The following is a 25,750-nucleotide window of genomic DNA, read 5'->3' on the forward strand; positions in this document are numbered from 1 at the left end:
CCCAGGATGTACCTCAACTTTGTCCCCCAAGAGCCAGGCCGGGCAAGTCCAGAATTTGTCAGGCACACGGCTTTTAGACGAACCTACTGGTTGGGCTGTCCAGGCTGTAGACAAAGACATGAACCTGGCTGGAAATGGAAACCCAGGCTCTAGAGAGGAGACAAGAACAGGCGGCAGGCGGGAAGAGCCACAGGAAGTGTCCACCACAGGCAGCTGGATGCTGCCGCTTGCCCGTACCCATAGACTACTGCCTGGGCTCTTGATGCCACACTGACACTAAGAACAATCTGCTCTCCTTGGCACTTATGGGTCACTTCCCAGTGTGTGTGGGGGGGGGGTAGAGGGAAGCAGGGAAGGGAACACCTGCCCTTTTCCAACTTCCAAGGAGGTAGAACTCTTTAGATGAGCTCTACCACCAAGGTAGATAGGGTATTTGGTGGCCATGTAGGCAAAAAACAAGTCCACTGCACTAGGAGAGATAGCTAGAAAAGAAAAACACAACTCAGCACCACCATTTTCTTACCACTGTAATAGTCAATGGCCCACCTCCATTTGCTCTTCCCTATAAAACACAATCTCCCTCCTCTCTCCTTTTCTCTTCCCTCGTCAGATACAGGAATTTCCCCACTTCTGGGAACATGGTCACTATGCATTCCCTTCTATCTGAGCTTTTCTTTCAAAGCTGGCATCACCTACCAGGGTTTGGTGATACCCATGAGCTATTTCAAACTTTGGACAAAACATCAGGTGCCTCGTGTGCTCTGCTCTGGGCATCTGCCCACAGGTCCTGGAAGACCAACGTGTGCAGACCAAGTTCCTCCCCCCCCTATCATTCTGCTCCCCTCTCCCTGCCCCCAGGAACTGAGCTCACCACCTCACCTGGGCACCTCCGTCCTCAGCCCTAGCAGAGACGCACAGGTGCTGCTCCCCGGAGCTCAGGGGCTGGAAATGCACACTCTCTTCTTCTACATCACCTACACAGCCAGCTGTTTTCTGCCCTTGATCCAACTGTTTCTGAAGAGGGAAAAGTCCCTAGGTTCCACCTGTGTGAGGATCTTCAGTTTCCTATCCAAGACTTTGGAATTCTCCAACAACTACATGGATTAGCAGGAATAAGGGGCAGATATGTCACTGACGGGTTCTCTGAGGGATAACACTGCACCCTCATCAGCCACAGACAGGTAGAGTCTACCTTCCACTGCAATACCTCTCTTTCAGGAGGGTGGGGACACTATATTTCTTCATACCTCTGAAGGCTCTCTGTAGCTCCCCATTATTTTATTATAGATAATTCTGCAATACTGACTGAAAACTTGCTAAAAAGATACGTGATAGTTCAGGTACAGACATCTTTCATAGTCATTAAAACCAAAGGTGCAAAGGCATGGCGTATATGAGATAAAAACAGCCATGTGCACAGATGGACACAGGCTGACAAAGGTCATCTTCCCACCTTCCCTCCCTCAGTGAGCTGTATATTCACACAGCCTGTTACCTTTGCTCACATGACTCTCTTTTCCAGAAATGCTTCTACTCTCCGGTCAGCCATTTATTAAAAAAAAATCTTTTTTTAATGTTTATTTATTTTTGAGGGGGTCAAAGAGAGAGGGAGAGACAGAATCTGAAGCAGGCTCCAGGCTCTGAGCTAGCTGTCAGCACAGAGCCCGATGCAGGGCTTAAACTCACGAACCATGAAATCATGACCTGAGCCGAAGTTGGAAGCTTAACTGACTGAGCCACCCAAGCACCCCTCGTCAGCCCATTTAATGTGGCTCTGTATTCATGGCCCCAGGCGCGTTACCCTCCTCTGACAAACCAAGCCTCGTGTTCTTCCCACCATTCATATCCCTTGACCCTGAACTCTATCGCACTGAGTCTGCCTCTCACAGGTGGACCTTGATCACTCAAGTCTGTGATTTTGTTTCATGTGTCTCTACGTCATGAGCAGACTGAGCACAGGGACAGAGCCTTTCATTTTTAAGGCAAATCCCCATACGGAGCACCCAGCACAGTGCTGAGCTCCCAACTACCTAATGACCCTGCTGCTGCTCTCAAGCTTCTGCAGTGATGCTAAATATCTCCTAGAGGACTGCAAGGGCAAGGTCAGAGAACTGGGTGGGGGTGAAACGAGGGTTCCGGTCACTGATGCTCCCCCCCACTGGGATGCTCAGGTTGCCTTAGAGGGAACGGAGCCTCAGCAGTAAAGCAGATAAAAGACTGTCCCCAACCTGCCTGGAGGCCTAGTTCTCTGGACTGGCGACAGGAACATCACCAGCACATGGAGGGGCAGAGGAGTCAAATGGTGCATAGTGGGGCCCAGCCTTGAGTAAGATGACATCTTTAAGCCTCCCCTCAACCACATTCCCAATCCACAGGGAGAGTATGAACCGAACATAATGACTAGAGCATTTCTGAGGCCAGCCCAGGGTACCAGGGGCTGGTGTTTAGATAAAATGAAGCTAGCTCAGGCTGGGGGAAAATGACCTTAACTGAGCGCAGACGCAAGCTCCCACGTTCCCCTGAACAGTAAGCATGTCTGTTTCCACATACACACACCTCTGGCCTGGACTGTGGTGAGGGAAGTGAGGCAGCAGCCCTGGCCGGAGGGCTGACACTCACCCACTTTGCGATGGGGCAGCCGCGCGAGCTCTTCCCCTCCTTCCCAGTGTAGATGACCTTCTCGATCCGGATGGCTTTCCCCTTCTCTCCATACCTGGTGAGGGAGACAGAAGCCACCATCAGCACCGTGAAGCCCCAGAGGACAGCAGCTTATGGTAAGAAGGTGAGCCTCAGCGTGGGTTTAGTTACTGGGGGGATCAACAGAGAAGAAGGGTTTAAATGTGTATTCTGCGCTCAGAGCCATTGGAGACCCAGCGGCCACGTACAGGTCCCCGGGGCCTCTGGTCCATCTTGCCCTCCTCTGTCTCATGGTAGAGGCAGTCATCAAGCCCAGTGTCCCTGATTATTCTTTCTGAGCCTCTAGGGAGGGTACTCAAACCAAGGGCTAAACATGGGCATTTGTATCCAGCCTTGTTAGTGGAGTCACCCTGTTATTTACATGGTCAGTAAACAGAAAAAAATAAATGGGGGGAAATCTTATTGTTTTCTTTCAACAATCCCCAGCTGACACTTGAACACGATGAGGACAGAGAGCTGAGGCCTGGGGAAGTGACCCTACTAAGCACCAGCTGGCTCCGAGACTGCCGTGGCAGTAAACACACACTGCACACGCTCTTGCCCTGGCCCCCACACTCGGGGGTTCCGAGGCCGTCTAATTCAGAAGTGATCAAACTGTGGCCCCAGAGCTGAACTGACATGCCCGAGGCCACGTGACAACGGTGCCACAGGCAGCGGTGCTTGGGTGCCGGACCAGCCACTTTCTGGCTACAGCACTGTAGTCAGATGACTGAAGATATTGAGGCCTAATATCGAGGCCTAATCGAGTTTCCTAATCTAACATGAAGATAAAAAGGGCCCATACTTCCCAGGCTTGGAAGGAGAACAAATGAGACAATCCATAGGGGAGCACTGTTTAAAGTGCTTTGAAGCTCCTGTGTGAGGGAAAAGCCAGCTAAATATTAATTCTTAACAACGTAAACAGTCATCTTACTGACCTGTCGTATTTTTAATAGCTTTTTAGCTTCAGGCACAAAATCATATCATCTGAAAACAGGGTCATTTGTCACCTCCTCCTGTCCACTTTTTATGCCCCTATTTCAGTCTCTGGCCTCCCTGTACCAGCCAAGGCTTCCGAAGCCCTAGTGGGCATCTTTGCGTATTTCCTGACTCGACTGTACAATGTTGCCAACTATCCATCACTGAGAAGGAAGCTAGCTGACTTTGGGAAAGAGACAGAGACTGACTTAGTTTGAAGGCATCTACTAACAGTCTCCTGTTCTAAGGATTTTTAATCAAGAGTTGATTCTTTTTATCAAAAGCACTTTGAGCAACAAAGGACACAGATGATTGAATGTTTCTTCCCCCTCTGATCAATTAATATGAATGTGCTATTTATCAGAGTATCTAAATCAAACTATCATTATTTCTGTAATGAATCCAATCTGGTCATGGCCTACTATATTTAAAGGCCTCTACTTTAATAGAGAGGTATCTTATCATACATACTACAGTTAACATTCTCTACACACACACATACTAACACATACAGGTATCCCTCACTTTTCAGAAGCTCATGTTATGCCTTTGCTTTTATGAAAGATCTACATCAGTACCTGGTTTTTTGGTAACTGAAAGAAATCCAAAGAGAATTTTTGCTTTTACAAAAAAAGGCAAAGAGCGAAAATAGCGTTCAGTGTTCATTTGGCAATGAGCCGTTACAGAGGCAGTGCACACCACAGGCAGTGCAGCGAGAATGGCGCCACCAAGCTCCTGGCCCAGGAACTGCACTTGGCATCTCAGCATCCAGTCGCCAGAGATCTGAACTGTGTCCGTGAGCATGTGTGCTTTGTTATTTTGTGCATCTGTTAGCAAGATGAATCTTAAGGTATCAGAAAAGCCTAAAGAGGTTAATATCCAGAATCTATAAGGAACTCACCAAACTACACGCCCGAAAAACAAACAACCCAGTGAAGAAATGGGCAGAAGACATGAACAGACACTTCTCCAAAGAGGACATCCAGATGGCCAACAGACACATGAAACGATGCTCAGCATCCCNCCATATAAATTAATGGTAACCGCTTCTTCTCTTTATTGCCATTTTCAGTTCAGGAAAGTTTTCACAGGGATGTTCTACTTTTGGGTAGCGAGGGAGACCTGGTATTCTTTCTCTCATTCACTCCACTTCCAGGAATCTCAATACCTCTGAAATAACTGTACAAATACACCGAGACTTAGGCACAAGGTGTTCATTGTTGCACAAACAACAGAAATATCTAGTACAGAATTGGCTAAATAAACTATAATAAATATGCTAAATTTCCATATGCTGGAAAGCCATGTAGCCATCAAAAAGGATTTGACAGGATTCTATGTACTAACATGAAAGAAATTAAGCGGGGAGGAAGCAGCAGCTGCAAATAGTGGGTACATTATAATTGATCCCACTTAGTTTAAAATTTTTCTATATACATATGTGCATCTATAAATGCTTAGAGAAAACTGAAGGGTAAACATCAAACTTTTTAAAAAGGTTTCTTCTGGATAACTGCTGGAGAGCTTTATTCTAAACTTTTTTTTAAAAAAGACTTTTATACACAGGTTTTATTTTGGTAATGGGGAAAGAAAACACATTTTTTGAAATATTGATATACAGTTTCTTTGGGTTCACTGAGCTCTTAAGTGAAATGGAGCACACTGAAGAGGCAAACAGTGTTTCTGATAATTAGCACATTAAAATTCTAAGGCTGCGTTAGTCCCTTATAGAATGTGTTCAGAGGCAGGACTCCGGGGAGTTTATATAGTGTGGCCTGGCTCAAGAGGAAAAGACCAGATAGTGCTGCTTTTGTTTGGTTCCTGGAAAAGTTTCAATTTCACAAACATTTATCAGGAAGTGGCCCCCAAGTGCAAAGCCTGGGTACTTGGTGTGTCCTGGGGTCGCTGTGGGAAGAACAGCCTGAGGTGTCCACACTGCTCTCACCAAAACAGACAGGATATCGTGTTCCCCTCAGGAGGGTGAGCTGAGGACACTGACGCGAGCTTTCTGACCAGTATCTTCCCCACCATCCCACCCATCAGAGAAACACTTCCTGCACTGGACTTCATATTCAAGAGCAAATAACAGGGCCAAGCACTGTCTGATCAACTAGATTTTTTTTTTTTTTTTTTTTAAACCAGAACTTTCTTTGTGCTTTAAGACAACCGATCAACTCCCGGTTTAGCTCTTTTTTCTTAAATGTCTTACTTTTTGGCCTAGCATTAAGATGATATTCTACAACATCTAGATAATATTCATTCCCGTATACATATGAACTCCTAGACCCTAAGCTAAGTCTAAAAGAATAGGCTGAAACCTTATCTTGAAGGATAACCTGATCATCCTAGCAAGTGGTTCTCAAAGGCTGGTGCTGAGACCAGCATCACTTGGGAATTTGGGAGGAATACAGACTCTCAGGTCTCATCCCAGCCCTGCTGGGCCAGGGACTGTACTTTCACGAGCCCTCCAGAAGACCCTAAAGCATGCTCAAGTTTGAGAACCATTGCGCTAAAGTTGTACTTCTTTGGGGTGTTACCTTTATCACACAGTAAAGAAAGGAGTTCCCTTAAACTCAGAGGATTTGCTAGTAGTGTAGATTGTCTGTTTTAGAATAAACATTTAATGAACTTCTAGGCGGCGGAGAATCCCCTTCCCAGTTAGAGGACACGGGGCTCTGTGCAGCACACCATTCTTAGACATGGGTTTGAAAAAGTGACCACAAGTACGTACATCAATGGGGACCTGGATTCCCACATGTGGAATCCATAAATAAACTGGGATAATATTTTAGGATTTGCATTTGACCGCCCCTCCTTCTTCCAAATCTTTACCAGAGAAGCTAAAAGCACCAACGTCTCCTTGATTTCAGCTCGTTTCCCCTTCCTGCCTGTGCCCCACTTCTGGAGGTAGAGAAGTCCTGCAGAGAGAGGGTGGGGGAGGCAGCCTGGACCATTCACAAACTAGACCCCCAGCCTGGTGATGTTCACTGATCATTCATTCCTCTCTTCATTCCACAAGAAAACAAACAAAAAGATGTCTATGAAGATAGAAACAGGTGATGAAATCAGAGTAAGGGAGGGTTAAGATGGATATGATGTTGGTACGAAGAATGCAAGCAGTTGGGTCTTCCTTGTGTGTCTTTTTGAGAGATGAGCCTAGAAAACGTCATCATATGAAAAATCAGGAAGCTAATGAAGACTCTTAGGGTTTTGTCAAAAGGACTCAGGAGTGAACCTGAATAGGTTCCCATGGGCCAAAGATGAGGAATTACATTCCTCCCAATAAGGGTACACAAATCTGGCTCTAAGCTTACCAGCAGCTAACAAAGATGGAAATGCAATCTGTTACATAATTTACAAGGTCCTTAAGATAAAAATAAACCAGCTGCTGAGGAAAAACCACAAGTATTCCTGGTCTTGACAGAATTCCTCCTTTGGATCAGTTTCTGAAGATTCTACGGTTGGCTGTTATTTTTAAAGCAATGGCTGGGGGTGGGGGGGGAGAGAACAAATCTCAACTTTATGACTATCTCTTAATCCTTGTTTCAAAACCTACTCTTCTAGAACTAAAGGTTATTTATAGAGCTGTCTAGAAATTTTGTAAAATTGTTTCTAAGAAACAAACACAAAAACTGCTCCAGGTCAACTTGGATAGGTGATTCCCCTGCAGCCCTCAACCTGCAAATGAGAGCATCAAGATTTCTTACCAGAAAGTCACCGGCCAAAATGCTGGCTCCCCCGACCTTGGCACCGCGATGCACAGGCATGTTGGCACATGAAAAGCACGCCCGTGCAACACACAAAGTGTTTCGTTCTCATGGCCTCAGAGGTCCACTTTCAAGCAGGCTTGAATTTACAGATTGAGTCTTTGATCAAATGCTTTTCTGATGGGCTACTTTGAATATAAGTGTTGCCAGATGGTACTGGACAATTAAGAGTCCTTACAGGAGATCACAGTCCTCCATCCATCTTACCATTTATTGACTCAGGGAGGCCAATACAATTTTTTAGTTCAAATTCATGTTCCCTGATAGACTGATGACAGGATTCATTTGGCTCCCCTGCTCAGACAAAATATGGTTCCCAGATCTGAGAAAACTCTAAGCCACTCTGCCTTCCAAACATCTGTATGTATATGATGTATATGTATGAGTATAAACATGTTTATGTCTGCACAGTCTTTGGCTTTGCTATACTAATGCTTGCTGTAAGATTTCAATAGTACGTACTATAGGAGATAAGACACCCTCTCTGCGGTACTTCCCTATAAGCACTAAGTGCTTTCCAGACATCAATTCAGTCATCTTCCTACCTCTCCTACAACGTATATGTACTTTTACCATTATCTCCATTTTGCAGGTAAGAAAACCGGGTCACAGGGCAGGAGAGCAACTTACCCAAGGGTTCGGCAGGAAGTGGCAGGGCCAGGATCAGACCTTAAGTCTAACTTCTGTGTCCACATGCTCTCAATCAACAAGCTATTTTACCTTTCTGTACACCAGGACTCCTATCTAGCTATACAAACTGCTTAGAAAAACAAAACTGGGCTGTTAAATAAAACCCCTGTAGTCTTGAGTTTGAATTCTAAGTGTCAACGTGAACTTGCGATGTATTTAACCACTAATCAAGAACAAAAATAAAAAACTTACACATACATCTTAGCTTTTTCTACTGAAACGGCCTAGAAATGATGAGCACACCTCATACCAGAGTTTGTTTTCTGAATACTTCTTCCCTCAGTACAAAGGACCAGGACTTTGTGGATAAATGCAGAATATGAATGAGCCCAGATTGTATGGTCATATGAGGAATCAACAAAGCTATGACAGACTCCTGGGATGGCACCAGAATGACTCAGGAAACACTGAATAGTCACCTACTGGCCAAAGATGAGACAGTATATTCCTCTTAGTGGAGGTACAAAATATTACCTATAAGGCAGTTTTGGAAAAAAAGAACGAAGAAATGGTGTGACTTTCATGAAGTCTTTAGCGCTGACTGAATTTATAGGCCACAGAGAGTACAGAAGAACATGATAAACAACAGCACAGAGAAGCCAGCAGCAAAATTCAGACCTCAGGAATCACCATGGGACACAGAGTCATTTAACCACACTTCATCAGTAAAAAAAAAATATTTCAAGAGAGAGAGAAAAGCAGGAGGAGGGAAGATCTAGACAGCAGACAGAGAGAGAAACCCGGAAGCACTGTGGGTGAGAATCCCATATGCAGCCCTCCACAGTCTCGATATCCTGGCTTCCTTTCTGTATGTGGTCTGGTACAAGGCAATGAAAATGAGAGGTGCTTCAATTCCATGCTCTACTAACAACCTGCCCAACTCTCCTTGGACATTCGTGCGTCACTCACCGCTCCTCCATGAGTTCCCGGATAGAGGCTACCGTGGGGCCAGATCCCAGGTGAGTATAATATGGACCTTCATCTTTCTCCACTATTTGTTCTGCAGAAACACAGAGGAAACGTTACTTGGAGGCATCAGGTCATCAACATTAATTTAGCAAGTCAAACCACCAATAGGAAAATTAATGGGCACATTACAAAGCAGGAAATGTGAGTGGCTTATAAACATGTGAAAATGTTCAACTCCATTAGGAATCATTAATACCAATTAAAATCACAGTGAAACACCGTAACACACAGGGCATATTGGCAAAAATGGAAGAATCTGGTAAAATCAAGTGTTGTTGAGACTGTGGTGAACCGCTCTGCAATTCAGTTTACCACTCTGTGTGTTCTAGACCAGGGCAGGCAAGCCACTCTACTATAAGGGATAGACACAAAAGAATAAAAAATAATGAATCAAGCATATTCTTGGATGCCAATTTCACAGCAGCATTATTCACAAGAGTCAGAAAGTGAAAACAACACCAATGTCCATCAATAGACAGACAAAATGTGGAGTATCTACATGATGGAATATTACCCACCCACAAAAAGGAACGAGGTTCTGATACACGCTATACCATGGATGAACCTGGAAAACACTGTGGTGGGTGAAGTAAGCCAGACGCAAAACGACAACTCTTGCATAATTCCACTTATATTAGATAGCTAGAATGGGCAAATTCATAGAGATAAAAATTAGATTAGAGGTAACCAGGGGCTGGGAGGGATGAGAAGGAGGACTTAATTGCCTACTGGGTACCGAGTCTCTGTTTAGGGGAATGAGACAGTTTTGGAAATGGGTAGCAGTGATGGCTGTACAATATTGTGAGTGTAGTTAATGCCACTAAACTGTATGCTCAAAAACTGTGTACAAAAATGGCAAATTTTATGTTGCATATATTTCACCACAATTTAAAAAAAGAAAGGAATGAAGGACTGACACATGCTACAATGTGGATGAACCTCAAAAACATTATGCTCAGTGAAAGAAGCGCCACATACTGTATGAGCCTATGCATATGAACTATCCAGGGTGGGTAAAGCCACAGAAATAGAAAGCAGACTGACAGCTGCCGCAGGCTGGGAGGAGGGAAGGATGTGTGGGTAACTGCTGAGTGAGTGCGGGGCTTGGTTTTGGGGCGATGAACGTGTTTGGGGACTGGACAGAGGCAGTGGCTGCACACTGTAACTATACTAAGTGCCACAGAACTGCTTACTTTAAAATGGTTAGTTTTAGGTTATGTGAAGCTCACTACAAGTATTTTTAAAAAGAACAAATTATTGCTGCACACAACACGGATGAATTTTAAATGAATTTTTCTCAGTGAAAGAAATGAGACCCAAACGACTATGTAATAGCAGCTTTAGAAAGCAGTTATGACTGGCTACTACAAGGCTAAAAACAAAAAGAGCTTTCCACGAATACTACACTGTAGTTGGCAAGTTTATGTCTAAAGAAAATAGGACAACTAAATGCAGCATGGTGCCCTGCACTGGTCCTAGAACAGAAAAAGGACATTAGTGGAAACACTGATGAAATCCAAAGTCTGCAGTTAATAGTACTGTATCAACATTAATGTCATGTTTAAATGTATCATAATTATGTAAGATGTTTACATTAGGGGCAGCTAGATAAAGGGTATACAGGAACTCTCTGTACCAATTCTGCAACTCTTCTTTGAAGGTAAAACTATCTCAAAAGCTTTTAAAAAAATTTAAAAACTAGGCATTGGGCCCCACTTTACTGATTCGTCCTAGAAGAAATCTTAGTTATACGCATCAAATCACAGGTACAAGGATTTTCAGAGCAACACTGTTTCCAAGAGTCAAAACTGGAAAACTAGAATCCAGCAACAATAGATAACTAAAATGTGCAAGGGGTCCTATCTAGCACTGAGAATCCACAACCCTCCACAACATGGTTGGATACCACAACATCACAGTAAGTGAAAGACGCATAGCAAAGAACAAAAGCAGTAAGATTACATTTAAATCATATCCAAAACCAGCCTCAACTAAACTAAAGACCCACACAAAGGTGGTAAAACTACTAGGTTGAAATATGAAATTGCAGACATCCAACAGCTCTTTATCTACAAACAACGGTGATTTTATATGGTTCAATCTTATAAAGAAACACAAGAAAATAATTGTCACAAGTCAAGAGAGTTGTTGCCTCTGGAAGATGGAAGAGGAATGTGAATGGGGCAGGTGTACAGGGATTGAGGTTGCGGTTACACTGGTATTCACTATACATTGTCATTGAGTTGTATACGAATGTTTTGCATACTTCCCACTATCTATAACTCAGGATTTTTTTAATGCAAAAAAAACCTGTCACACCTATTTTATGCAGAACATTATGTTCAGCTTTATGGGGGATACAAGATAGGATAATATGTGATTGCTGCTTTTTAAGAGTTTATGATCTACCTGAATAGATCAGATCCACACAGAAGAACTTACCTAATGGCATTTTAAATCAATGAGGAAAGATGAATTTTTTTAGTGCGTGATACTGAGACAACTGGGAAAAAAGTCTGACCCATACTTAATGCCTTACCCCAAAATATATTCCAAACAGTTGGAGGATTTAAATACAAAAAAATTCAGACGATTCAAGTTCTGAAAGGAAAACAATGGGAGAGTTTTTAATTTTTTAATATTTTTGAAAAGTTTTTATTTTGAGAGAGAGAGAGAGAGCGCGAGAGCACACAAGTCTGGGGAGGGGCAGAGAGGAGAGACAGAATCCCAAGCAGGCTCTGCACCCTTAGGGTAGAGTCTGATGTGGGGGCTCAAACTCACAAACCCATGAGATCATGACCTGAGCCAAGATCAAAAGTCGGATGCCCAAATGCCTGTGCCACCCAGGCACCCCAATAGGAGAGTTTTTTAAAAATAATCGTGGAAAAGGGAAGTCTTATCCAAGAATAACATGAAATTCTGAAGTTCCCCGCCCAAACCCTGATAAATTTAACAACAACAAAAAAATGTATAGTAATAATCAACAAAAGTCATGCTGAAAGACAAACACCACACTGGGGAGAAATATCTGGAATTCATACTGGACAAAAGGCTAATTTCCTTAATATATCAAGTGCTCTTGCAGCTAACTAAGGTCAGTAATTCAAGAGAAAAATTTAAAAAGGATAAAAAGGGAAATTCAAATGGCTCAAACATATACTAGTTTTACCTTTCAGATGAGTTATCATCAATGTCCTGTGTTGATGAGGGTATAGGAAAGCAGGCAGTTATGGGGAGTAATTTAGCAAAATATTAAAAAAACAACTGCATATGAATCCATTTGACTCAGCAATTTCAAAGCATTTCAAATCTTCTAAGAATTTATTTCTGGAAATTTGGCTATGTACAAAAATTTATATATATATAATATATATGAATATATTCATGTATGTGAATATATACATATGAATGCTCACTGCATCTTTTGTAATGGCAAAATATGTGTAATGACAATATACCCATCATGATACATTATGTATTCTAAATACATTTTGGCACATCCATATAGTGAACTACTGAGTAGTATCAAAAGGAATCAGGCAGCTCCAGGTTTACTGACAAAAAATGACCTCCAAGATATTTTAGGTGAGAAAAAAGAAAGCACATTTCAATACTGCATGAATAACATACCATAGTATACACAGACAATTACACATACATTAGTATATACACACTACACGCAAGTAAAAACAGTGTTTGGGTTACTACTCACACTAAGTGTAAGATCAAGTTTGTGAAAATGAGTTCAGGTGTGTTCTTGTCTTTAAAAACAAACAAAAAGGGTTTGGAATGCTTTCAGCGACTATGAAGCTGAGGAAATCCTGGCCAGGCTGAGGATGTCAGATCTCACTGAACTCCTAGCCCTTTGACCTCTCCCTGAAGCCCCTCAATAAAATGGTTTGCTTCCCACTCCACCCTTGCCCCCACAAAAGAGGTTTGCAGTGGTGTGTGCAGTCCCTACAGATGAATTGAGGAGACATGCCCACCTCTTAAGGCTTCTACTCGTGGACCCTCTTATTCCCCTTCGTGTCCTGGGTCAGGTTCTTGCCTCAATTATCCCACCCAATTCCAACAGTTTATACACCCAAAACAAAAATCTGATCACACCACTTCCCACTGACGACTTGGCGTTAGACAAAAGAATGAACTCAAATTCCAGAGCACGATCCACAAGGCCCCTCTGGAGCCACCTGTGCACACCTGCCAGCCCTGGATGCTACAACAGCCCACAGTGTTCCTGCCACACAACTGTGCCATTCCTCCATGCCTTTGATGTGCTGTCTCACTGACAACAGTGCCTTCCTTTATTTCTCTCTTCAGAAGAACTCCCCTCTTAAGGTCTAGTTTAAATGCCACCTCTTCTGCGAAGCCCCAGTGCACTTCTCAGGTCCGCTTTGCTTCTGGATTCCCAGAGCACCTTGCGTACACCGGAAATATCAAGGCATGTATCATGGCACATTTTTACGGTTAGCATGGCACAGCAGAACGACCATGGACTTTGCAGAGAGGCCTGGGCAAATGTGATGAGTTACCTTCCAGGCCTCTAATATTCATGCCTTCAACTACTCGGAGGGCTGTATACAGTATTTGGCACATAATATGAACTCAACAGGCAGCTGTTGTCCAGGCTCTGCCAAACAAACTGTGTGACTGTGGTCAAGTTACACAACCCTTATGAGCCTTAAAAGCAGTTAAAATAATGTTCCTACATTATAGAGTTGTTAAGGATTAGATGAGATGTAGTCACCTAGAACTGTTCTCAACCTATCAATGCTTTAAATGTTTCATGAATGAATGAATATTTTCAAGTAAAGGATTAAAAATGACTTGCTCCAAATATACACTATTTTGAACCATAAAACAGAGAAGATTACAGAAAGGAACATATGGAGCGTGGGGGTGTGGGGGATGCCAGAGAAGGGGAGGGAAAGAAAATGTAAGAATGTGGGTGTTGGAGGTAGTGGTCTGAAAACTCTTTATAGGCGCTAGGAGACTACATGGTATATAAAAAGTAGAACATAAGAATATGCCAGAACTTCTGGGCTCTAGTCCAGTTTCTATTGTCTGGAAAAAAATCAAAGTAATGGACTGACTGCAGGATCTTCCACTGGAACTAGAACATGATGTATATTTTAGTGACTACCTTCTGCCCCAAATCAGAAAAGCTCAAAACTTACACAGCTAAAGGCAGAGAGAGGAGATTTTCAAGGAGAAGATACAAACTAAATCTTGGCAACTCCACCCAGCAGCTAGAAAAAAGATAAAGATCCCAAACCAAGCCAACCTGGAAACTGGATGGTCAGGTTTCTCTGGGAAGGCCACTAGAACACAAAAGGCAGACATTGCTCCAAGTACCAAACAAAAGCAAAATCACCTTTCCCTTTTAGGGTTCATAAGGCAGCCCAAGGAGTCCTTCTGAAGCATTTTCTTTAAGTTATATCCCTTTTCCTGATTTTACATATGTAAAAAACATGTAAGATATATGTACAGATAGACTTAAATATAGAGATAAACAGATCCCTTTCCTTGATTATATGTCTGTATCAGAGAGAAGATATTCTATTGAAACAAACTAAATTTTTTGAATTTATTTTTTAATTTTTTAAATTAATTTTTTTTTACAAATAGTTTANAAACTAAATTTTTAAAAACAAGTATGCTTAGCTATAAAACTAGTATACGTTTACAAACATAATTATCCTAACATATATGTTTATATATCCATAAGGCTATATGTTTCATTACATACATTTATATAAATGAGAAAATACATCTCATTATATACATACGTAGATAAATAGATCCATCTCTACATATCTTCTGTGTAGCAATGGGCTTATCCTCAGTTATGGTGCTGGACAGGTGACAATACTTTGCCAGGTTGGCGTAATGTTCTACGGATTTCAGTATATACTCTGAATCAGTGACCAATACATGCTTCTGGGTTTTTTTTTTTTTTTTTTTTGGTAGCAAAATAAGATTATCCTTTTTGTTGTGTTTAATGCTCTAATCTTGTTTTTAAAAAATATTCATTTATTTTTGAGAGAGAGACAGAGAATAAGCAGGGGAGAGATAGAGAGAGGGAGACACAGAACCTGAAGGAGGCTCCAGGCTCTGTGCTGTCTGCACAGAGCCCAATGTGGGGCTTGAACTCACCAACCATGAGATTATGACCTGAGCCGAGGTCAGTCGCTTAACCGACTAAGCCACCCAGGTGCCGCTTTAATCCTCTAATCTTAAATTCAATATGTGAGTTTACCCTATTTACATTTAGTGTTGTAACCTATGTATGGTCTTCTGTCATTTTATGTTTTCCATGCTTGTGTCCTTGGTTTTCTTTCTTTCCTATCTTTTGTTTTATATTTTTCTTTTACAACCCACCCCATACCCCTGGTAATTTAGGAAACTCTACAGTATGTCTTTAGTGACGCTAAACGTACTTTTGCAGAGAAAGAAGTTAGCACCCTTACAATTTCTCCCATCTCCTCCTACATTTTGTCTCCTCCTTTTTGTTGGTATCCTTGTGAACATATTTCTTCCTCTTGGTTATAAAATAGATACTTAATATAAAATAATTTTAAGTAAAAGTAAATATATCACCTTTGTTTTAGTGAAAAATTATCACACTTCTTTAAATTTAGATGTCACATTTGAATACATTTAGTGTTCACTACCCACCCCTTCATAACACAGAACTTTCCCAATCTGTTACTCATCAGACTCATCTCTTAAAAAATGTGAGTTCTTGCATATTTGGAAATGTTTCAATGAAGCTTTACCTGTGAAGGGCAACTTAACTGGGTATAGAATTCCTGGGTCAAACGTTTATCTTAATATTCCGAGAACTGCAATGCACATATACAACAAAAAATGATATCCAGCATAAAGAACCCCCACCAATCAGTAAGAAAAAGAGAAACACAACAGAGAAACAGGCAAATGGCGTGAACAGGTATGAACAGGTGCTTAAACTCATTAGTCATCAGGGAAATGCACATTAAAGCCACAATGAGGTACGCCTGCCACACCTACCATAGTGGCAGGAAGACTTAATACTGTTTGCTGGTGAGGATGTGGAGCACCAGTGGTAGGAGTTTAAACTGTCACAACCACTTTGGAAAACAAATAGTACCAACTAGAGCTGAACATACACAATTTCAGTGTCATTAGGTATACAGCCAACAGAAATACATAAATGTATACGCATACGTTCAGAGAGACCTACAGAAGAATATCTTATATCAGCACGATTCACAATCACAGCCAAATTGGAAACAATCCAAACCGTCCTCAGTGGTCAAATAGATAAACTGTAGCCTATTTATAAAACTGAGTAGTATGCAGCAGTGAGAATGAGCAGACTATAGGTACCTCTACGCACACACAGATGAACCTCACAAGCACAATAATGAACAAAAAAGTCAGAATATAAAGCAATCCACGCACATGTGTTTATGGTAGATACATAGGAACTTCAAGAACAGGCAAACAGCAATGTGGTTTTAGAAGTTAGAAGAGCAGTTACCACCTTAGGAGAGGGGTTGTCAGACTTTTTATGTTAAGGGACAGATGGCAAACATTTAAGGCTTTGCCATGTAGTCCCTGTGGCGCATGGAGTCCCTGTGGCCAGTGCTCATCTTTGCTGATGGAGTGAAAAAGCAGCCGTAGATAATACATAAACAAATGAGCACGGCTATGTGCCATCAAAGCTTATGGACACTGAAATTCAGACTTCCTATAATTTCTGTGAGTCAGAAATATTATTCTTCTTTTGATACTCTTTGGACCATTTAAAAACATAAAAGCCATTTTTAGCTCACAGATAAGAGCCAGATTTGGTCTGCAAGCCACAGTGTGCTTTCGAGAGTCAGGTGCAGGTGACTGGGGGTGGGGCTGCTGAGGGGCTGGAAAACCTGTTTCTTGACCTAGATGTGGTTACACAAGTATGTGCCTTTTGTAACACTTACTGAGTTGTGCACTTAAGGTTTATAGGTGTTTCAATTAAAAGAATGTTTTTAAACGTATTTTTTTAAGTTTAAGAAAACAGTATGTGTGACTAACTTAATTTTTTGGTTAATTTCTTTGTAGGCAATTTTTCATTCTTAAAATTCAGAAGTTCCTCAGGATCGTTATTTATTTTTAGTCTTTCTTTCATTTCAGAAAAGTTTTCTATTCTTTGACTCTTGCCTTTGTTCAGTTTGTTCTAGGCTCTTCACCAGTGACTGTTTGCCAGCGTTCCTGACAGAGTGAATCTGTGTATAGGATCCCTCCCCTTGTCTCTCTCCCATACCCCTGACCTCCCCACTCTACGATCAGTCCTGTTTTCTTTTCCTGTTTTGGAGTGACCTCCACGTCTCTCTTCCTCACTGATTTGCTTTTCCTGTAACTCTGATTCCGTTTTTTTCCAGCTTCTAGTGCAGCTGTGCGGCTTTGTGCAAAGGCATGCTTCTGGAATTTGATCCATACCTCTTGTGGCTTCTTTGTAACTCTATTCTAGCGCCTCACCTTTCACCTCCTGTTTCAGTGGGAACATTTTTTTCAACTTCCTTGACAGTATATGTCAGTTCTTCAAATTTTTGTTTTTTCTAATATAAATTTTCCTTCTAAATGTTATAGTAATCCCTCTCCTTTTCCCATAGAATCTGAATGGGTTTGCACGTTGGTTCCTTATTAATTCATCTTTCCATGGAAAAAGTTCACCTCCAGGGGTTCTCCCCTTTGGCACTACAGTTTGGACTCGATAAGCCCGTGCTGTGATGTCCCGCATATCAATGTAGAATATTCAGCAGCATCCCTGGCCTCTACCCACTAGATGCCAGTAGTACCATACCGACTGCGACAACCGAACCTGTCTTTGTGCGTTGCCAAATGTCCCCTGGGGAGAAGAGCGGCAAAAACACCCCCTAGTTGAAATTCACTGGTCTACTCATTTGCCCCAAAATAGAATGGGTAGAATCTCCTTATTGGACACTGTTCAAATTCTTCCCTTAGACTTTAAGCCAGAGAACTGGATGGTGTAAGAGGTTTCAATTATTAGTTCAAAAGTTCAACAGCCTGAAGGAGGAAGGGAAGAATTAGGGCTGGCTGTGGACTGTTGCAACTAGGAAAATTCATCTCTAGGCACTCTCTCGTTGGGACCAACACCTCTAAAAATGCACACGTGTGTGTGTGTGTGTGTGTGTGTGTGTGTGTGTTAAGGGCTGGGTTATGCTCTGCCCTGATGCTAGGATTTTGGTTCATTTCCTCATATGGGAGTGAGCTGGTCACTCAGATAAGACATCAAGTTAAAATAAAGCCCCACAGATTGCAGGATTTTTGTTTGGTGGTTCAGCAAATAGTTCTCTGTGCACAATGGCCTTTGTTTGGTGCTGCTGGCCCTCGGCTACAAAGCTGGCTCCTAGGATATGGTTCCCAGTCTCTCTGGCCAACTGTCCTCACCCCATACCTCATCCCCATCAGAAGCTGGGATAGGAAGGGAAAAGGGGCCTGTTTGCATCCCCCACTTTCCAGAGAGAATGCCTTCTAGACGGGTGGTCTCCAGCCCATCTCTCCAAGCTTCAGGGTCCCTCTGAGACTCCACTTTTGTTTCTCTCAACACTGGGGGTTGTATACACCATAGCATCTTTTATTTTAATTCAAAGGATCTTAAACTAGCAGACAGCTCCTGGAATTCATGGTTTAAGATTGGGGCTATTTCCAAACTTCAGTTGATGAATTTCCTCTTTTGTTTTTGTTGTTGTTCCTTTCACCAGGTTTCAGGAAAGGGTTATTTTGCTACCTTGCTGTTAAGTCACAGATTCTCCTTTTAGTCCCCAGTGTAGTAGGGTCTTCCTCCTCTACAGAGGTAGAGCAGGGAAAAGGCTCAACTCTCCTTAAAGAGAAATCTGTTTTATGTTTCGTTTTGAGCAGCTGGAGCAGAAAGAAGTGAAAAATTTCCCTAAAATACATGGTAGGAAGCTCCAGGGCAGAGCTCAGGAGAAGAAAATCCAATTTTTGAGCAAATGCTGGTTATGTGGCTCTAGGTGCTCTTCTTCGCCCTATGCACTTAATTTTATGCTCATTAAGACAGAAAAACATCCTCTGTTCTACTTCTGCACTAGGCTAGGGAGAGAATGAAATGTATCCTTTCTGCTATCCACAAGAGATACTAAACACAAGAAATTACTCATGACTGCCTAACAGAAAGAAGGATGCTTAATTTCTAAATGAACCTCTCCCATCTTCCCCCACCCCTCTCTATACAGAGACTAAGGCACTCACACTTTCCCAGGAGATGTGATGGCTAGGGATAGACATGAAGCACAGGCCCAGGCATTTCTTGCCTTTATGACATTGAGAGAGACGACTGATGACTGGTATAATTAATGCACAGGTGTCAAGATCACACAAACATTTCATGTACTGGTCTTCTTTTTCCAAACAATCCTATACAAATGCCTCAGTTTCCTATATCAATTTCAGTGTACTTCAAGCTGAACAGCTTAAGCTTATATAACTAATTAGATTTTATTTCCATGACAGTCAATAGCCAACTACTAGCTCATTGCTTCCTAGCAATCAGAAATCCTCACAGTGAGCAGGTAGATGGTTGGGCTGTACCCTGTATTAGGTGGGCTAGATGAGGTTTTTTGTTTTTTTTTTTAAACTAAAATCACAGGTCACACTGCCTGTAGGCAGCATGCCAGGCCTGCTGGTCATAGATACAAATACCTTTATAACATGGGTACACTCACTAATGACAAAAATTAAAGGGAAGGAGATCATGCCTAAACCCATCTGACGTCTTTGCAGAATTTAAATATAGAAGTAGAATAAGGTTGACCAGTTAACCAAAAAATACGAAGAGCACTTACCACACTGCTCAGCACTAGTCTGAATGTTCTAGAAATTCAGTCCCTGATCCTAAGGAACCTAGGATTTAACTGATGAGACTAGTGCACATGTAACAACACATCGTGGAAGACAAAGAAGAATTCAGTATTAAATCCTGGGTTCTTAGACCTCCCAACTTCCCAAACTATGTGCTGGTCCTTTAACCTTCCCTCTCCTCAATTTCTTTCCACCTCTCTTCCATACCTCCTTCACAGCCCCCTATTTGAGACCCTCTAAATGCTAGTATCCTCCCTTTGCACACCTCCTCTCAGTCTATACATTTAACCTGGTGAAATGATCAGAATGAAAACTTCTACTACCATTAGTTTGCTCTAGAATCTCCAAGTCACAGAACCACATGGATGCACACCTTCAGGCCACATATACCTGGATGTCTGGATGTCAAATTTCCTTCCTTCCCAGTATTTTGATTCTTGGTGAATGGCACCACCATCTACCCAGAAACTTCAGGAGTTACCTGTGACTCTTTCTTCTTCCCTACTCTTTCTTTCTTTCTTTTTTTCTTTTTTTAAACAGGTACGATTTTATTTTTTTAATGTATGTTTATTTTGAGAGAGAGGGAGAGGATGAGCAGGGGAGGGGCAGAGAGAGAGGAAGAGACTGAATCCCAAGCAGGCTCTGTGCTATCAGCTCACAGCCTGATGTGGGCCTCGAACCCACAAACTGTGAGATCACAACCTGAGCTGAAACCAAGAGTTGGGCACTCAACTGACTGAGCCACCCAGGTGCCCCTTTTCTTCCTTACTCTTATGTCCAGCTGTTAGTTCTTTTTCCTAATCTTACTCTTATCCATCCACTCCTCTTTGTCCCTCTACTCAATGTCATTCTCTGAGTTCAGGCACTGATTATTTCTTGCCTGAACCACGCCTGAGCTTGCAAACTGGTTTTTCTGCTTTTGGTATCATCTCCTTTTCCCCTGAACACCTCCCCCCTCCCGCGCCGGCCACTCCCAATCTTTCATCCAATATACCAGTCACACCAGAACTACTTGTATTTCCCCACGTCTTCTCATCTCTACATCTTCATGTGGTTTTTCAAGTATTTTTCATCTCCATAATTTTCAGGTCCCTTTGCCTGGAACACTCCACCTTCCTCCTATTAATCCATTAAACTTCCACTTATCCTTTAAAACTCAGTCAAACATCACCTCCTCCAGGAACTTCTTTCTGATACTCTCCTACCCAAAGTCATATTCTCCACCTTTATGCAGGGATCCAAATATTCCACTGTCTAAAAAAAATACTTAAAACACATGAAGTTCCTCTTCATCTCAAACTGAATGAGAGGCAGAGGGGCAGGGATACCTTCTCATAAAAACTATAGGGAGTAGACTTTCCATTACTTCCCATGAACAGAGGGAATTCTCTGTGCCCCGCATTCAGAACTATGGTCTATACTAAAGCTACCCAGTGGACACTGCTACCAACCACGTTTTCTGGACAACATCCTTCCTGTGCCTAGACTTTGACCATGCTCTAGGCAAAAGGAGAGGCTTTTTCTTGTATTAGCCTTTGGCTACTTCTTTAGGGCAGGATGACCAACTGGATAAAAATACAGCATTTCAATGAAGGCGACTCCTACAATCTAACTCCTAATCTGTTTTTCCTACAGTTTAATGTCTCCAGCTGCCTGTGGGATGCTACTCAGAGAAACCAGGGCAAGATTCAAAAGTTAACATAAGCCTGTTTCCTTAACTATGAAAGGATAAGCAGATGATCTCGAAGGATGCTTTCCCACTAAAAAGTCATCTGAACTCATTCCTGGTCCTAAACTGGCTCTTGTAAATCTCTCCATTTCTAAGCATAGATAAAAATACATAGAGGGCCTAGTTATTGCAGCTCATATCTTGTCTCTGGCAGTTGTATTATAGGATGGTTAAGGGGATCTCAAACGTGTGTCCAAAATATTAGAAATATATCAATACTCTCTTCCTCCAATAATTCAATATAGAACTTCAACCTGTCCTAAGACTCCCCAAACCTGTACATACCATACTACCTTCTGGGGGAAGGCATTTCCTTTCATATCTTCTAAATGTATTTCTTTGAAGCTTCAAGGGGTGCCTTTAATTCTAGTATTTCAAGATTTGGAGAATAGGTCCATATGAATGCCATCCATATCTTCAGAAACTCATGGTGTGTATACAAGGGAAAAACAGTGCTCTTGGTGTTTAGGTTTTTGGCTATCCAGTAAAGCCTATATTGGCAACAATTGCCTATTTGGCAAAAACCACCATATTGAATATTAAGTTTCTTTTGCTGTGCTATAAAATCTTTTTGTGCTTTTAATCTATAAGGAACTCACCAAACTCCACACCCAAAAAACAAACAACTCAGTGAAGAAATGGGCAGAAGANTGGTGGGGGAGAGGGAGAGAGACAAACCATGAGAGAATCTTGAATGCTGAGAACATACTGAGGACAGATGGGTGTGAGGGGGGAGGAGGGAGATGGGCATGAGCACTGGGTGTTATATGGAAACTAATTTGACAATAAACTATTTGTAAAAAAAATCTTTTTGTGCTTTTATAAAGTTGTTTGTTGTTAGGGCATGATGGCATCTCCAAATTTCAGTGTCACTTCCCATGGAAAATTCTTCCTTATGCTGGCCTGCCATCTGCACCTCTCTACCTACCACTGTGGAGGGGATGAGTTTCTGGAATATGAGACAGTTCCCATCTGATATTAACCCCAGAGTGAGCAGCCTTTATTTCTATCCCTTGTCCTGAGCTCGAGTTCACAGAGACAATTCTGCCATATTAGCTGATGGAAGCAACTGTCCAGAAGTAAGGTCTCCAGATGGTTCTGGAAAACAAGATGGCTTTCCCGAACACGAACCCCAGCACCTCAAGAAACTGTTTCCAAGTGAATCCCTTCTTATTTGCCCCTCTTCACACCTAATACCACGATTTTACTTAGGACTCTTTTCTCAAACAATATAAGAGTCTAACTGCCTAGGTTCAAATCTCACTTTTACCATGTGCAGATGTGGACCTGGGTAAATTACTGAATCAGAGTTTGTTTCCTTCATCGTTAAGATGGAACTTATAGCATCCCCCTCATATAGGTGTTATAAGGATAAAACGACTACCTGTAAAGTACTTGGCATGGTCCCTGGACTAGAGCAAGTGTTTCATAAATATTATTACTATTCCCATTATTATTATTATTATTATTATCAGTAGCTTCCTAACCAGTTTTCTGCCACAAAGTTATTATCCTTCACTAATATATCTTCCAAGCTACTTCTAGGATACACTTTCAAAACATTTCTTGATCATAAAATACACATTTCATTATAGAAGGTTCAGGAAACATAGAAAGGAAAAGTCACCCACTGTCTGACCACAGAGACAACCACTATTGATGTATTTCCTTCTATTCTTTTTATTTTTCCTTTTTTTCCCCCAAATGTTTTTATTCATTTTTGAGAGAGACAGAGTGTGAGCAGGGGAGAGGCAGAGAGTGGGAGACACAAAATCTGAAGCAGGCTGCAGGCTCTGAGCTGTTAGCACAGAGCCCAATGCGGGGCCCAAACCCATGAACCATAAGATCATGACCTGAGCTGAAGTCAAACGCTCAAACGACTAAGCCACCCAGCAGCCGCCCCCTCCGCCCCCTTTTCTTATGTAGGTGAGATGATCATTTATGTACTGCTTAGGTCTGTGGGTTGTTTCCGACTAAGCACTTCCCCAGAATTTAACATTTACCACCACCATGAGGTAAGTTTGGTTCTAATTCTCTGTTTAGGAGAAGATACAGATAAAACACAAATGGGGAACAATAAATGACTGGTGGTAGGACTCTCCACTCCCCTTATCTCTTGCCCACAGCCCCACCTTCCAGGCGGGGAGTCCAGCAGCTGCCTGGGGTTTCCGTGATGCTGACGCTCTCCTGCCTGCTCCTCTGCTCACCAGCTTCAAGCTGAGACTTATCCTCTCTGGTGGAACGTGGAACCCTGAGGGTTCAGGTCCATCCCTGCACTGCCGGCCTTACAGCCTGTCAGCCTGCTCTGCTGCCCCCAACAGGGGGCTTCAGTAGCCACCGTCTCCCCTCTCCCCATTGGTGATTACTACAGGTTTCAAAACCCGGCTTGGAACAAGTTTCCAAAAGAAAACAGAACCCTCCATAATGACAACCAAGCCTGGGGTTTCAGAGGGCTCTTGGCTTTTACAGTTTAGCCACATCCATATGACTACACAGGCACTTGGCCAACAGCTGTTGAATGGGTGACTGAATATCTTATTGTTTCTGTTGTTTCTTCAAGCAGACCACAGAGTCCTTCAGAGAGGAGCCATGCCTCCTAATTTTTCTTCTTAACGGTAGTTAGTACAGAGCTAGTAATCAATACATGACTGATGAATAAAGTAACAGCCAATACTTTTCTTCCTTCGTAATACGTATGCTTTGACTTCTTTCTCTTGCCTTACTGCACTCAACAGGATTGGTGACAGCTAACACTCTTCTAGTGTTTACTATGTGCCAGACACAGTTCTAAGTGATTTCTACATTTTAACTAATTTAAACCTTCCAACTGCCCTGGTGAGGGGATGCTATTATCTTTTCATTTTATGCATGAGGAAGTGATGGAATTAGAGTTCAAATTTAAAAAACTATTTTGATCAGGAGTGCCTGGGTGGTTCAGTCAGTTAACCATCTGACTTCAGCTCAGGTCATGATCTCATGGTTGGTGAGTTTGAGTCCCGCATCAGGTGAGTTTGAGACCCGCCTCTCTCCCTCTCTCCCTCTCTCTCTCTCTCTCCTCTACCCTTCGTGGGAGTCTCTCTCTCTGCCCTTAGCTCACTTGTGCCCTCTCTCTCTCAAAAAAACACAAAAAAACTGATTAAACATCATATCCATATAATTGAATTCAACAATTAAAACATTATTTTTGTAATGTTTTTTCATTTATTTTTGAGAGAGAAGAAGAGAGAGAGAGTGCGAGCATGAAGAAGCTGGGAAGGGGCAGGGGGTGGGGACACAGAATCCGAAGCAGGCTCCATGCTCTGAGCTGTCAGCATAGAGCCTGATGTGGGGCTTGNAGATGAAAGAGAGAGAGAGACACAGAGAAGAGGAGGGGCAGAGAGCTAGAGGGAGACACAGAATCCAAAACAAGTTCCAGGCTCTGAGCTGTCAGCACCAGACATGGGGCTCGAACTCAGAATGGCAAGATCATGACCTAGGCTGAAGACAGCCCCTTAACCGACAGAGCCACCCAGGAGCCCCTTAAAATATTTAATATATTTAATATTTAATAAGGACCAACTATGGCCTAAACATTATGTAAGGTTATGTCTTATCTGCAGGGGAAGAAATACCTAACAATGTACTAAGTATCAGGCAGATGGGACAGACACACACCAAGGCAAAGAAAGAAAAGGGCAAAGGGAAGGGCCCAATTCCTATGATCAGAATAAGCCTCTCTAAAATGCTGAGAAATAAGGAGGCCCCTAAAGGCATCTCATTACTGAGATCCAAGAACGAACAGGGTTAGTCCTTGATGGGAACCATGATCCCAAAACATGCCTGTGAGCGTTTGGCAGGACCCTCTACTTCTGTTCACTCCCAGATAGACACACGGCGGCCAACTTTTCCTTGTTCCCCAAGCTCCTTGTCTGGAGTACAGGAGTCTGGCGTAGCTAGAGTGGGCAGAACAGCCCAGCTCCTCCTTACTGACAACTAATCACATAATTGTGTGACCCCAGCTAATCACATCCCAACTAAAGACACAGTTGACCTAATATTAATTGATTTTAATAAGTAGAGAACACAGACTTTT

The 25,750-nt window shown here is 42.4% G+C and overlaps 1 protein-coding gene across 2 annotated transcripts in view; it reads right to left on the reverse strand.

Moving 5' to 3' along the window:
• Positions 1-25,750, reverse strand: part of TET3 (tet methylcytosine dioxygenase 3) — a 77,350-nt gene that overhangs the window by 16,736 nt on the left and 34,864 nt on the right. For both annotated transcript variants that reach the window (XM_077766265.1, XM_077766266.1), the window contains 2 exons: positions 9,021-9,111; positions 2,620-2,713 (listed from right to left, as the gene is read on the reverse strand). In XM_077766265.1, coding sequence (XP_077622391.1) covers positions 2,620-2,713; positions 9,021-9,111 — 185 coding nt within the window. The remainder of the gene's footprint in view (positions 1-2,619; positions 2,714-9,020; positions 9,112-25,750) is intronic.

The sequence above is a fragment of the Crocuta crocuta genome, unplaced genomic scaffold (genome assembly GCF_008692635.1).
Source record: "Crocuta crocuta isolate KB4526 unplaced genomic scaffold, BGI_CrCroc_1.0 scaffold113, whole genome shotgun sequence".
NCBI classification, from domain to species: domain Eukaryota; kingdom Metazoa; phylum Chordata; class Mammalia; order Carnivora; family Hyaenidae; genus Crocuta; species Crocuta crocuta.